The 15,990-nt window shown below is 42.1% G+C and overlaps 1 protein-coding gene across 3 annotated transcripts in view; it reads right to left on the reverse strand.

Moving 5' to 3' along the window:
• The window catches only part of CHCHD3 (coiled-coil-helix-coiled-coil-helix domain containing 3), a 264,641-nt gene that overhangs the window by 90,143 nt on the left and 158,508 nt on the right, over positions 1-15,990 (reverse strand). Inside the window, exons 5-6 of one of the 3 annotated variants that reach the window (XM_028525537.2) lie at positions 9,571-9,585; positions 8,508-8,591 (exon numbers count right to left, since the gene is read on the reverse strand). The exons of 1 other annotated variant lie outside the window; for it this stretch is intronic. In XM_028525537.2, the coding sequence (XP_028381338.1) occupies positions 8,508-8,591; positions 9,571-9,585 (99 nt within the window). The remainder of the gene's footprint in view (positions 1-8,507; positions 8,592-9,570; positions 9,586-15,990) is intronic. One more of the 3 variants, XM_028525538.2, reaches the window with a different exon arrangement.

The raw sequence follows: 15,990 nt of genomic DNA on the forward strand, positions 1-15,990 counted from the left end.
AAAGCTGGCTCCAGTTAAGGGGATCATTTGAATGGGACACACTTTCAACAGCTTATCCCAGGAAAAAAAAAATGGAAGTCTCATATCCCTAAAGCCAGATTAAAAAAGCATTTCAAGGTTACTCATTAGAAAATGCAGAGAACTTAGCAAAAAACCATGTGTTTAAAGGACCTGTTAAATAATGAATTAAGGATAAGACCCCCATTTCTACCATACTGTATTGATTTTCCCCCTCAGAGAATTTTTTTTTTAAAGAGCATCCTGCTTGCCACTTTTGGAATATCTGCAATAATAAACTTCCTTTAGGGAGGCAGGTGAAAGGATAAAAGGGTTCAGTATTTGAACCTAAGTTATAAATAACTGTGTCAATTACATCAACAAAAGATACGTTGATGCTGGACAGTATTCATTTCTCTGCCTAACAATTAGCATCTAAGGGCATTTACTTGAACTATCATTATTTGCTACCCATTAAAAAATTGAGAGCAACTCAAGGTACATACTGTGAACCATTTTACTGACATCCCTGTCATTTGTGGTGGCATTAAAATTAAAAGTGACATTGGCTCCTGTTGTCTTCAGCATCCAAACCCCTAGACCAGAGACCCACCCACACCTGTTCCTGTAACGCTTGGTCACTACAGAGACTACCGGGGCTCAGCCTTGATTTCAAGATGAGTGAGGGAGCCAGCACAAATTTCCTGGTGTCAAAAAACGGTATGTTTCTCTAGGTTGACAAATGCAAACTAGCATAACCTATCAAGGCGTAGCCATCAAAAAGTTATGCTTGTAACTCCACTGTGCTAAATTTGCTTTTATCACATGGTATGGCCGAAGTGCACACAACAAGTTAGTGTATATTCGTTACAGACAACTGTTTAGAAAGCACTGTAGGGGGAAATATCGAAGGATTTTTTTAACCCATAAATTGAATTTAAGTTATCTCCCTAGCCTCAGAAAGGGTTGTTTACATTTTAGTATCTCGGATGTCACTTGTCTGTGATTGTATCCTTATTAATCCCTTGAAAAGGCTGACCCAGCTTCACTCAATGAAGTATTTTACAGTGACAGACTTTACGTGGTAGTAAAAATGCATAATAATTTCTTCCCATAAGGAGCACGCTGAGCTGACAATAATCTGTTCTGTTGTCATTTCTCTTATCATTTGTTGGCCTTATTTTCCCCCCAAGCTTTGCACAGAGGAATACAGAAACTAAGGTACTAATTGACAAGGAAGAAGTCAAGCAATCAAAAAAGCCAATTAATCATACAGATGAGCCTGATGCTTTATGATGCAACGGAAGACATGCCACCCACCACAGGTAAACAGCTTTTAAAAACTGCTCACTTGGTGTAAGCATGACCTTAGAATTTAATTAGCAACTCTCCCCACAGGTGATGAACTAATAAAGTACATTTCTTTTTAATGGTAATTTATTTTTCACCATTCTCTTTGCATTGCTCTCTTTTGCCCAGCTTGTACACTTCCCTCTCCTTCTTAATTGTATGGGACTGACTGCAGTGTGTATGCAAATTGCGGCTGAAATCGACAGAAGCCTGTAAACGGAAAGCAATCCATACCCCACTACCCTGTTGATCTGAAGACTGTAACTGTATCTAACTAAGCTCTCTGATCTCCCTCAGCTCCGCAAGCCACCAGGGCTTTTAAAGCTCTCTTCCCGCTGTGCAAAAACCCCACCATTCTTATGAATGCCAAGAGCAAAGTGGATGCAGTAAAGCAAATCAATTCAACTTCATAATTGAGAAGTTAGGCATGCAAGACACACTAATCATCAAAGAACTCATGTCTCCAAGGTGTCCTGGGGAGAAAGGAGTCCTTCGTCCCAGTACTTCCCTGGGGAATCTGGACTCTGCCCTCCTCTCCCTCGGCCTTGGTCCTTCCTCTCACTTCCCTCCCACAGGACCAACAGACTACTGGGAAATCCAACTTTTCTTAAGAATATGCAGGTAATCCAGACTCTTAGGAAATAACCATCAAAATAGTTTATTGAAAAGGAACAGAAAGTTTGTTTTCTTTCTAGAGTGGAATGGGATGGCTCTCCTGTAGCAACACTATGAACATACATATGAATGAATGAATGAATGAATGCCTCGAAAATATTTTCAAACTGCTCCAATGACTATAAATGTCTTACTTCAACGTAAAAGTAGTACAACTAGATACTGAAATAATCCCTAGGAGTACCATGCTGTAGTTGCTAGGTTATAAGGAGTTATTTATTCCCTTTTAGTCCAATTTTCCCAGAAAGTACCACATCTTGGGGAGAAAATTATGCATTTTGAATGCTTAACACTTTCAGGCAATGAGGAGGCATTAATCAAAGTATAACAACAGGACCTAAAAGGTTGTACTAGGAGTCACAAAGAGCTAACTTACCACCCAAAGAACTAACAAAACAATCAGCAAGATTTAGCTTCTTAAGTGCAGAACTGACAGGTGTTAAAGACAGTACTGGGGAGCGGCTAAAAGCTCAGGTGCTGGGCCTGGCTTGGGTCCAGGTCATGCTCTGGCTGCACATTCTTGGGCAAACTACTCCAAGCCTCAGGATCGTCACCCTAAGCAATAAGGGTGGCAGCTGCATAGTGCTGTTTGTGGGGATAAAATGACAATCTCTGCAAAGTGCCTGGACAATGCAAATGCTCAATAAATGTTACTGTTAGCTACTAGGATGACGGTGCTGCTGTAAACATACAGTCAAAGTTAAACTTGATTTTCCCGTGGGTTAAATTATTATTTTAAACTATTACTGAAGATACTAAGCATTTTGTGAAGAAACACTGTATACTAATTGTTTAGACATAACTTTATGGTATATACGCTTAGTAAATTTAGGATTTGTTCACTGTACTCTTACAATGTGTGAGTTGTGGAAAATACAGAAATAAGAAAATGACCTTTGCCCTCAAGGAGTTTACAAGATAAATACAGATAACTAATTTCAATTATCATAAAACATGGCATCACAGATAGAGGTTTATGGACAATTCCCTGAGGGACTTGGGGAAGGCTTCTGAAGGCTCTTTGAAAGGTTCCTCTCATCAAATCAACAACCAGGAATTAATACTTGGATATCTTTCCGTTAGGTTGTTAACGCTTCAGTTAGGTGGGCTGGGGACCAGAAGTGCCTCTCCCCCAGAAGGGTGGGGGTTGCACAAAGCACTGGCAGCTGCCTGGACTGAAATTGTAACCAAAACAGCAAGAGAGCCTCCCCACACCCTGGGGTCACCGTAAACAAAGCCAACGCCCTACAAACGAAGGCGCGTGCGCAGTTCCCGGCAGCCGAGCAGCTGTGGTGCAGCCTCCCAACAGCAGCGGCAGTGGCTGTGGCCAGGACACTCCTGCCCCCTGTAGCGAGATGGCGGCCAGAAGAGGGGCACAGACACTGGGAACTGGCACACGCGGGCACTAGCCCACTGGTTGGAAAGTCAGACGTTCTGTCGCACACGGGTTTCTGGGCCCAGGCGTTAATTAAAACAGGATGCGCACAGAAGCGCACACTCTTCCTCGCCCCTTGTCAGGGTGGGGTGGGGTGTGGAGCGGTGCATGTCGGAGGGACCCTGCGGGCTTTGGCCCTGGCAGCAGCACACAGACACACAAGCAGGGAAGGTTCCTGGTCCCCAAGGGTGCAAACAGCTTTGGGCACTGGAGCCCCACAGAGGGAGCTTCCCCTGCACAGCAGGCAGGGGTGGTCTTGTGGGAGTGATCTGGCAGTGCACCCTAAACCCTGGGAAAGAGAGAAAGCTGTGTGAGACGATGGTGACTCTGGAACCCCCAAGTGTGCACCCCAGAGAGAGAGCACTCCTGAAGGCTGGAGGGACGAGACCCACCCGTGTGGCCACCAAGGGCTCCAAAAGGGCAGATGAGGAATGATGGGGCACTTCTGAGCACAGGTTTGCATTTCAGTCTTTTTGGTAATGAGGGATCTCTGTGTGTTGTGGAAGAGAATGGCTTGGAGCAGGTGAGACCTCAGCTCCCCCAAACCGGAAACCCTGTTAATAAAAACCTCTTTCCGTCCCCACCTATCTCCGTGTCATGTTTGTGCACGATGGCGGACCCCAGGCTGCTCAGTTACCAGGTCACACATCTACATGCGATTCTAATGTTCTTAAAATTCAAACATGTACTCCATGTCTATGACGCTGTTATTGGAGAAAGCTGGCAACATTTACAATGAAATAAGGACCTGAAAAACTTTTCAAGTGGCCCTGACCTTCTTTCTCAGTACAGAATACTGGAATGCTGGTTCTAAGAGGTGTGAAATTGGCGTCCAGTTAAATTACACTCATTACACCTCACGAGTTAGAGGAAGGGGAGAATGATCTTCCCAGATACCTGGTGAACTAGCCAGTATAAAATCCCGGGAGGAGAAAGCTCCATTCACCAAAGGGAGTAATATCTAGTTGATAAAGAGTTTATTGAAATAAATCAAGGGGCAAACCAAGAACTGAGTGTGCTTCACATATTCAGTGGCCTTGAGTTCATATATCAAAAGAAATCCGCATCTGGTCAATGAAAATAAATAGTTCAAGTAATAAATTTATGAGCCCTAGAAAAGTGATAATATATACATTTACTTGTCTGTTAATCCAGCTGATGAGCAGATGATAAGGAGATCTTAGAAATCATCCTTGGAATTACTCTTTAAAATACTCAATGTCCCCTCTCATTAATAATATACCACATGGTATCTAGTTTATGGTTTCATCATTTCATCTGGTTAATATATAGAGAGATATGTGCATATATCCACTTTTAAACCACAAGTAACCTGAATTTCACAGTAAATTAGATGATTCTGCATGCTATATTAAAATCGGCTTTTTTTTTTTTTTTTTTTTTTACATTATGCACTACTGGATTCAGCACTTTACTGCCTTCTAATGCAAAGTCTGGAGAATCCCTAGTACAAATGACTAGACATTGTGCTTTCCACTATCACCACAATACAAGCAAAACCCTCTTTACATCTCTTGCAGTAAGTCTAGAAATTGCTTCCTCATTGGGGGCCTGAATGTCTCTGAAATATTCCCAGATAAAATCCCAAGTGGACAAAACTCAACTTAGGTATTTTAGGAATGGCCATAACAAACAAAAACAGGACTTTACAGAAATGGGTAGAAGACAGCAGGAAGCTGAATAATACTAAGGTAATTTTATGATTATTAATATCTTACACACAATGGAAAGCAAGTAAATATTCTTTAATGGCAGCAGCTTATATTTGTTAAGCTCTTTCCAGTTTTCTAGGAGCTTTTAAATATGTCACCTTATCTCATCCCCACCAATAACTCACCAAGATGAGCAGGGAACAGAGTATTCTCCCCACCTAACAGACCCAGAAACCACAGAGATTCGGTAAATTGTTGCATAATTAGGTGACAAAGCCAGGCCTTCTGACCCCCAGGACAGCACACTTTCTACCACATGCTATTAAATACGGACTTATTAAGTATCAGCTACTGGTAATGTGATTATTCCACCTCAGGAGTCTTCTAAGTTCACTGGTGCTTCTCAGCATTCAGTGAAAATTCCCAAATGACTACTTTCCAGACTTATCTTCGAACAGGAAAATCGCATATATTTTCCCTAAATAAGAACATACTCTAAGCACAACTCCTTGGCAGCACCACACCACATCCATCTGACCTCCCACCACTTGTTCTCACCTGGGGCCAAAAGCAACAGTCAGCTGCTGAGCAGACCAGGTTCATCTGCCAAGAACAGCTCCTCACGCCAACCACTGAATTATCTACCTAAAATCAGTGAGCTTAGGAGAAACGGGTGAATATTTTTTCAGTGCCGTTTCTTGCCCCTAACAGTGATCAATGATGAATTCAAAACATACATATATGAAATTAGAAAAAATACAAATTCAAGCATAGTCATATTCGATGGCAAAGTGAACTATGACTGGGTGGGAAGAGAGCAGGTGCTGAGTAAGTCACCTGAACACTTTCGCTCCCACCCATTTAGTTCGTTCAGCTAACACTGGCTGAGCATGGCCAGCAGAGTGCCCTGGAAGGACGGATGTAAAACAAGAAGCATTCTTGACCGAGTGGTGACTCTGTGCCAGACACTCTGAGAGGTGCTTTATGACAGCGGTCCCCAAATTCTTTTGGCACCATGGGCTGGTTTCCTGGGACCTGAGCTTCACTCGCTCGCACGCCCGCCTGCACGCCTGGTGGTGTGCGTGGGGTTGGGGGAGACAGGAGGCGGAGACCAGGCAAGCTCTGCTTATGGCCAGGTTCCTAACAGGCCGCAGACCGGTACCACTGGTGGGGGACCCCTGCTTTATGAGACTTGACTCATTTAACAGATCAGTAGGTAAGCATGAACATATCCTCATTTTACAGCCGAGGACACTGGAGGTTTCAGCAAGGTGCTCCAAGAGCCACAGCGCAGAAATGCCAGTTCCGATCTAAGCCAGCCGATGTCAGACCCTGTGCTCTAAACCATGTGTCTGCAGCCTGCAACTCAGGGGTCAAGCCCAGCCCGCCCCCTGACTCAGTTCAGCCCTAACAATGGCCTTCCATTTCTAAATGGTTGGGAGAAAAAAGTCAAAAGAGTGTTTCAAACTCCAGGGCCCCTAAGCTGAAACATGGCCGCATTTGCTCACTGACACAGTGGCCGTGGCTGCGTCACAGCACAAGGGCAGAGCTGAGGTCACTGTGACAGGAGCCACGCAGGCCTGCAGAGCTGCAAAGACCCCTACCGGGCCCTTTCCAGGAAAGCATGCTGACTTCTGCTCTGTGCCACTTCACTTCAGGCTTCTTTAACATCGCTCCCTGGGTGTTTTAAGAAATCCGCCACAATTAACATATCCCAAGTCAAGCTCCTATTTCCTCCACTGCACACATCCAGATCCGTATTTTAAGTCTTCCCCTGTGGAAAATCCATCCTGTATAAAAGCTACAGACCTAGAAGGAAACTTCTTTCCTTCACTCATGATCAAAGCCACCGGCAAATCTGGTCAGCTCTGTCTGCCTTTGAAATATCAAACATATTTCTTTCCCTCCACCGCTCAGCACCCTGGCCCATGCCTTCGCCATCCCTTTTCTGAACTGCTGCCATACTGCGTGCTAGGACTTTCTGGCTTCGTTTCCTGCTCCAGACAGCAGCCACAATACTCTTCGACCCACAAAGCCTCTGGCCCTTCTAACCATGCCCACCAAACTCCTGCATGAGGGTTCTGGGGGTCCCCCATTACTGCAGACCTCTTCCCAGACGCCGTCCTGTCGTGCTCGGACAGGCCCTCCCTCTCCATCTGACCCCGCACCAACACGCCCAGGCCCTGGGACGGCCTTTCCCTGGTTTGCTGTTCACCGTGTTATCTCACCCCCACCCCCTACAATACATACACTGGGCCTTCATCGAATTTCGGCTCCATGAGGCCAGAAGTTTAGTTCATTTTCCTCAAGAGCATATCTCTGGCACCAGACCAGAGCCTGACACCCATCAGGTAAGCAAGCATCTGCTGAATGAATGAGAAAGCAGGCCCTACATACATGAACACTGTTCCGTGACAGAGGCAGGCGAACGCATTCGACACATAAATAATTGTGCTGAATGGGGCTTAATAATGTATTTCGAATTTTACCTACTTTCTTATTAAACACCCTACTCTAAACAAATCAAATGTGGGGCGCCTCAATCAACTGGGGGAGAAAGTGAGCTCTGTAGTATCGCGGTCTGTGTATGGAGGCATTCCAGACAAACCTCCTTTGTGGACAACGGGCTCGAAGTCCCACTCCTACCTTTTGTTTCAGCCGTAATTTCCTCCTTTGCATCTTGGTCAGACTCTAGGGCCATGTTGACTATGGGTACTTACTATCTCGACTCCTCCTCCTACCTCTTCTCCCTAAGTTCTACTGTATTCCGCTCTTGTCTACCACGCTTGAAAGAGACATTTATTTCTTAGCCACATACGCAGTGCGACTGAGTTTCCACAAAGGAAATGCATCCTTTAAAACACTATCATTTCTAAGAACATACTCAAGTTTAGTCAATGTTTGGGAAAGTTAAGTACTCTAACAGAATTGTACACTAGAAATCTATATAATTTTATTAACCAATGTTACCCTGATAAATTCAATGAATTTCCTTTTAAAAATTCAACATTTTTTAAAAGGAAAACAAACTGTTGGTGATGATGATGATGATGATAATGATGATGATGATGATGATGATGGTAAGCACTCCACTGTGTGACCCAGAGACAGTGCAGTTTCCCAACATTTAAGGAAAAACGAGGGAGGTTTGTGCGTGGTAAAATGCATCAGCGAACCAATATTGCCCCCGTACTCAAAGCTATCACAGGAGAAATGACATTCCCTTTTGAGAATAATCTACCTGCTTGGCTTCTTCACTTCCTGGTCAATTTTTAACAAGAAAAAGCAGTTTCAACTTTAACTTATCGATTTTTAAATATATTCATGGGAAAGCTGCAGACGGGTGGCAGGGAACCAATGACAGGCAACAGGCATACCCGCTCCTCCAGTCTGGCCAGCTGCTCTTTGTAGAATGCGTCCTGCCTCTTTATCACGCGATCCTTCTCCTCCAGCAGCTTAGCCTAAAAAAGGAAATGAGGAATATACTGTACTATGAAAAAGCAACAGCAAAGCAGAAGTCAAGTATGCATTACATTGGAAATAAATATAAAAAGCTGAAGACTTCTGCAAACTATTAGGTCTCTGCCATAGGAAAACATTAGTAAGACGATGATTGCTGGATTTAAATGTAAAGAATGCATCTACATTGTTATTTCCTTTTTTGCTGTAACAGCTGTGTCCTACTTTGTCCAAATGTATCACAATGCAGCAGAGACAGTTTTATTTAACTTCTCTTGTGGAGAATAATTTCCAGGATTAATATTTTGCACAATAAAAGTTTGATTTTACTCTGGGCATAAGACACATGGTTACTAACCTTTCTTGAACAACAAAAAAAATACCTAAGTAACATTTTATACATAAACTTCATATTTGAGAACCCTTAAATTACCCAGAGAAACCTAGATGTAAATATATGCATTGGTCTATTCACTTATTATGAAACAGCTGTCTTTAGAGAGAGAGTAAAAAAATTACTATAAATGTTTACATAATTAAAATTATTAACAATAAAAGTAACTGAAACATCTTTTCCCACTTCTAATTTACAAGACCTTATTTACAAAATAATAATGCAATAAAATACTGATTCTTGAAAAACATAATGATAAAGATGGTTACTTATATATTTTTGATTAGTAAAATAATGTATTTTTCAAATGACTGTTTGCATCTCAGTTATTGTTTAAGTGACCCCTTTCTCTGAGGGAGCAAGCCCCCCTCTATCATCCCAAGTTAGAAAAGTTTTTAGTATATTTTTTGTTCAACGGATATTGAATCCACACCTGACCAGGAATTTTTGAGAAATTCAGGAAGGATGTACTTTGGCATTCCCATCTTTGGGCCGAGCCCTTTTTTTGCTTTTTTGCAAGGTGATCAAGTGTCCCCTGGCTCAGCCTCTGAGGGTGCCTTCCACTAGGTCATTGTTTTGCTACTTACTTTGGCGTCAATGTCCTGCAGCATGTTAAAAAAAAAACAACAAAAAGTTATTTAACAATATAAGTAACTGTTTTTTCCTAATGCCAGAAAGAAATCTGATGCATAATATCTACTTAAAATGCAAACCAAAGAAGGCATCTGGGGGGTGGGCGTGGTGCAGGGGCAGACTTGCTAAACTTAGAACACATTTAAATGTGACTAGGCTGTTGGTTCACATCAAAGATTTCAATGAGAAGTTCGTATACTTGAAAACATATGAATAAATAAAAACAAATACAATCTTAAGATTTGATAAAAACACATTCATATGTAAGTACATAATCTATGGCTCCTTTGTACAACACAGTGAAAACCTGCCAATCTGTCATAAATATTTTTTAAAAAGTAAATGGATAAAGAATGTTTAACCAAGGTAAGTGTGGAGAAAATTAGCATGACTGTGTATATGATCTAAAAAGACCTCCCTAAATTCAACACAGGCACCCAAAATAAACAAATGAAAAAGAATGAAGTTATGAGATGCTTTGTAAAAAAAAATTAATCCAAGTGGAAAAAAAAAAAAGAAAAGAACATGCAGCTGTGAGAATTCATGTGACTTATAGAGCACTTGAAAAACAAGCCCTCTACCCCACCCCACAAATAACACAGACTGGAAAATCACATAGAAAAACACAAAAAATAAACACAGGAAAAAACTCATCCGAAGAAGAAATCAAAACATGAATATCAAAATAATAAAACACCATTACAAGAATGTAAAGTAATAGTGCCGCGGACACAGGAAAGCGGGCGCTTCTATATACAGCTGGTCAGAGTGTAAACGGTACAACCACTTTTTAAACCAATGTGACAAAATGTTAGAAGGCTTAAAAATGTGCACATTCACTGAGATCTGAATGCTATTTTTAGAACTTAAGTAATTATAGCAATATGCAAGGATGTTCATAATAGGGCTGTTTAGAAATGCAAAGAAACAAAAATAAAACCTAATCTAAGTGTGTTAAATAAAAATATACTCTCAATATACTAAGTAAAAGAGAGAAAGACTATAAACAGAAAAGACAGCATGATCTCTTTTTTCTGTAGGAAAGGAGGGAAAAGACCAAAAGGATAGTCAACAAAAGTTATAACAGGGCGCGTTTCTAGTTAATTTGGCTTCTATTTTCCAAATTAAAAATACCAGTAGAGCAACGAATCTGAATTAAATTCCGCTTTAAGCTTGAACATTCCTGCGTGGTAACCGCCGTATGCAGCTGAATCGGAAGGCCGCAGCGATGGGCAAGAGGTTGGCGTGTGTGAGATCTGGTCCTACAGCAGGATGTCGATTACACAGACTTTCGTCTACGCATAAGGATCAACCACTGATGGCCATTAAAAATTATGTTTCAACAGAATAATTTTTTGATTCAAACTATGACGTTGGGGGAAAACAGGTCATAAAATAGCATGTATACTAAGTTCCTAATTTTGGGTAAGAAATGGGGGTTGGGGCAAAAAGAAGGAAAGGGAAAGTTGAGTGCTTTGTCATACGGACCTGGGAAAACCATACAGTGTGCTAAGAAGGTAACAGTGGAAATGATATGCATAGTGGGATGTACTTCTTATTTGGACTTCTAGTTTCCAAATTTTATAAAGAGCAATTATGACTTCTGTAATCAGAAAAACATTTAAAACATAAATACCACATACATTTATCCCTGACTCTGAGATGAAAACATATATGAGGCTGAGAGTGTGAACTATTAAATAACCATATTAACCACCAAAAAACTATTTGTTTCAACAACTCGAACAGTTATTTACAGCATGGCGATTATTTTACCTACCAAATCCTTAATGTATTAGCACGTGACTCTGTCTCCCATTCAATGCATAACACTACCCACTGTGGTTCTTAAAACACTTGCACTAAATGTTTATTGGTTCATGTACAGCTAGGTACACGGTGAGGTTTCTTTTGTTTTGTATTGTTTCAACAACTACAAGAATATTGCTTGAGACTACTGAGGGCTACTCCAACCAACAAGTTTAATTTTGAGGGGCTGATTAAAACCTAAATAAAGAATATACAAAAATATCCTCATTTACATTTTCAGATATAATCCTTGAAAATTTTAATGCAACATGCCAGAAGATCAGATATGGACATCATGGCACTACCTCCAAAGACCTGAAAACACCAAACTACAGTCTGACTTCACCAACCTTTCCTTGGATGGCCAGTGGAATCGACAGTCTGAGACCACCGGGGAGAGTAACAGGAGGAAACACGGCCACACCGCCTGCGTGGCACACCGCTCTCAAACAGTTAATGGGATGCTGGGAGGGGAAGTCACACCAGATGAGTCCTAACGCTTAAATAAGCCTGGGAGACACTGGCTATGCTAATAGCCGCTGAGGATGGAGAGTCACACCCGACTCAAGGAAAAGCAGTAAACCAAGAGCAAGGAAACAAAACTTCTACGTGTGGCTCTAATAGATATAAGTGAGCGTGTAAAAACAACGTGGATCCCAACATATTTGCTGTTACAGTACAACCACTTCTTAGGCAAAAATGAGTATAAAAGTTTCCCCCCACTTCCTGTGTGCCTCTCCTCCCGCTACAAGAAATGTGCCGTTTTCAGACCCTGTGAGATTCGAGATGAAATGACTGGGCTTGAGAACACTGCAGAAAGAGCTTACATGATCACTACGGAAAACAGGAGCGTTCCACATGCAAGAGCAACAAAGAAAAGAAGAAAATCAAGTTTCCTTTCAGAAGCCCAACATAAACATGTTGGCAGCTAGATATGAAATGAAGTATATTTGTATTTCCTTCCTTAAAGACTTGCCTCTTTTCAGAAAAAAATTGAAAAGTTTATGTACTTAACAGCCTCCTCTCTTCACTGTTTTTTAAAAGATTGTATTTACTTATTTTTAGAGAGGGACGGGAGGGAGGAGAGGGAGAGAAGCACCGACGGGACGGGCGAGGGGAACGCTGACCGGCTGCCTCTCACACGTGCCCTGAAGGGGGCTGAACCCGCAGCCCAGGCCCGAGCCCTGACTGGGAATCGAACCGGAGACCCTCTGCTCTGCGGAACGACGTCCAACCAACCACCTGAGCCACACTGGTCAGCACTCCTCTCTTCACTGCTGGTTTTACTTTTATACTTCAAAAACCACTTACTTCTGCCTATGCTTTCTGTCTTCAAAAGAATAAAAAGATACCCCTCCAGGTGGCAGAGGACATAATTTGAAAATGTCTTAGAAAGGGTTTACAACAAAGGATGAAAGGTCAACAGAAGAAAAAACTGGGGTTGTGGGTAGGGCCTGTTGTTCTGGGAAGGCCCTTACCTCCCCAGGTACGCTCTCAGGAGAATCTTCATAGTGAAAACTTTTCGGCATAGCAGCTCAGCTGTCCTGGGCCTGGGCGCTCCTAGGGACTGAGGTGTCCACCGCTCAGGGCTCGCAGCATTTGGAACCCGGTGACATCACAATCTCTTGGCTCAGAGGCAGTACCTGCTGCCTCGGGCACCAAGCACAAGGCATGTTAAAGAAGCATTTGGCGCTAAGAGGAAGCTTGTACGTTTTAAATGACAAAGTTCCTTGAAATGTCAGTGTTCAATTTTAATAGCTCAAAGTAGAAAACAAAGCAGGAACCTGCTCAATTTTTCCATGGGATGGTATTACGAAGCCAGAGATGACTAGGATTGAGAAAAGGCAAGAACTGTAAATCAATATAAACAGGAAATCCTTGTAATTCATTTCCTATCATTCTAAATCTTATAAAGAACCTGAAACACACACATAATGGACTGGGAAAAATTTAATCTTTCACAATAATATGGATAACCTGTGGTAGACAGAAATAAATCTCTAAATCTGTCTGTCTGTCTGTCAATCTACCTGCCTACCTACCTTACGACTCGCACAGGCAGACAAGAGCAAGGGAAAGAGCTTTATGCCTCGTCAGTTACATGTAAGGGACAATACATAGGACCCTAACATAGTTCTATGCTAACACAAAACAGAGAGCTGAAATATCCAAAGGGGCTGAACCGTAAACTTGTAAGGTGATATTACATTTAGAAGCTATAGAACATGATCACTGTGAATATCAATTAGCCATAACAAAATAATTAAAGTGGCCATGTATTCAATTAGCTAAATACTAGGCTTTTGTTATAAATGAGAAATTACTTAGGGTTCATTGAGCCTTTATCAAGTGGCATTAATAATAAGCAAAGAATTATACTCACAGCACTGTTTTCCAAACCACACCAGAAAGTGACCTTCAAAAGGGTAACTCATCTAGGTGAACTGAAATGATGTCTAATGTGTTGTCAAATTTAGTGTATTTTTCAATAACTACTTAGAGGCAGAAGCATAAGCTATGAGCAAACCCCAGCTTGAAATGTTAAACCACACTATGTCCACTAACAGTTATGCCTGATATAAGTTGAATAGAGACCAAGAAATGGAAGACAAAGACCATTCTTTCAGTAGAATTCTTCATCCAAAATCTGGAACTCATACCCAAGCCCCCAGGATGTGATCAAACCCATTTGTCTCTGTCTGCTTTGTTTTCCCCAAAGAGCTTCAAGAACCAGGGTCTACCTGTCAGCTCTGCCACACTGACCACACACGGAACAGCCTCCTGCATCCGCCCTCTGCCCCTTCTGGCGCGCATCTAGAAAGGAACCTAAGTGGCCTCTGTGACACCATTAGCACCACACTCAGAATCTGAGACCTGCAACAACCAAAAATGTTTCCAGACATTGCCAACTGTCCTCGGGGAAGCGAAATTGTCCCCAGCTGAGAACCACTGGTTCGAGAGGCTTGTGGGTTGTCTTGGGACAACTACACACAGCCTCACCTGCCTCAGGTGAGCCCTCCCTGCAGAGAAAGCACCTGAAAGAACAGAGAACTGGCACTGCATTGCGTTTTACAGGATGTATGAATCATTTGGGACCTGCTTGCCAATAAATTTCTGTTCGGTAATCGTCTCTATCCTAGACATTGTATTCCAGAATGGGGCTGAGACTAGCCTGCATTATAATTTGGTACTGGGTCGCACTGTGAAGGTGAAATGCATAAAAGCCACAAGTGTGGCTCCCACACATGTAAAGTGGTGCATCGTATCCCAATGAAAGAGGAAACAGGGGATTTTGATGATTTTTGACCTGAGTAGGAAAAGCATATAACAGATACATCCATTCTCTCTTTTCTATGGCTCTCTGTCAAAAGAGAGGGCATGACACATAACATATAAGACTTCCAATCCATGCAGCTGATGTTCAGTTCAGACAGAGCTGCCGTTCAGTTGACACGAAGTGGTACTGGTTGCTAACATTCCTTCTGCTTGGGCACTGACAATGATGGACCTGTTGTTAAATGTTTTATGTATCATTCCCGAAAACAGGCATACTGTGACTCCATTATAATGTGCAAGTTTCACGTTACAAAGCAACATGATATTTCAACATGAAATATCACCATGAAAGGTGTTGAAACATATTACCTCATCAGCTCGGTTTTCTCCCAACATCCATTCAAAAAAAAAACCACACACACACACCCATCATGATACCCAGCACATAAACATTAAATAAATGCTGCATCAAGAGTAGAACGAGCTGTGAGGGTTTCAGAGTTCTCGGGTAGTAGCTCTACCTGCTGTAATGAGGCTCGCTTCAGCTACTGCACGTTTGTGAAAGACACACGTAATTGTAAGCATGCATCGAGTCCTGCAGAGAAGACCGTGTTGAATCAAATTCACCAATTAAAAAGAAAACCAAGTTCTAGAAGACTGAGATCTATAAAATAAATACGGACTCTATGTCTCAGATCATCAGTAAGCTTAGAAACTTTAAGAATAAGAATTATAATTATAATTGCAAGAGGAAAAAGTAGTAAAAAGGGCCATTTGTAGTAAACTACCATCTGAGTATATGAACTTGGGGCAGGAAGGGGCTTTTATTTTCAAATTCAGCCACAGGATGGACTGGAGTTACTACCACTGGCGTTCCCATTACACGGAGGGCAGACCGGTCTCGACGCCCGGCCACGGCCGACATGGTACAGAGTAGAAAGGAGCACTACACCTTTGGAATCGTGTGACCTCAGGTGCAAGTATACTAAGATGTCTCTGAGTTGATATCTGAAAACAGATGATTCCACGTTGTGGAGAATACTACTTCCACTTCCAGGCACTTACATACATCTGTTTTATGATGGGGGTTAAAAACCACGGAGGCGCTCAAAGGGAGAGACACTAGCTGAACCGCCCTGTGTGCAGGTGTCTGTATCACTGATCTGACACATGAACTGAACGACAACACGGGACAATGACTGCACCGCTACCGAATTCCTTCTCTTTGTATCAGTTTGTATTTGTTCGATTTAAATTCAGATTTAATATGCACAGTATTGGCCAGGGTT

Source organism: Phyllostomus discolor, chromosome 10 (genome assembly GCF_004126475.2).
Source record: "Phyllostomus discolor isolate MPI-MPIP mPhyDis1 chromosome 10, mPhyDis1.pri.v3, whole genome shotgun sequence".
Taxonomy (NCBI): domain Eukaryota; kingdom Metazoa; phylum Chordata; class Mammalia; order Chiroptera; family Phyllostomidae; genus Phyllostomus; species Phyllostomus discolor.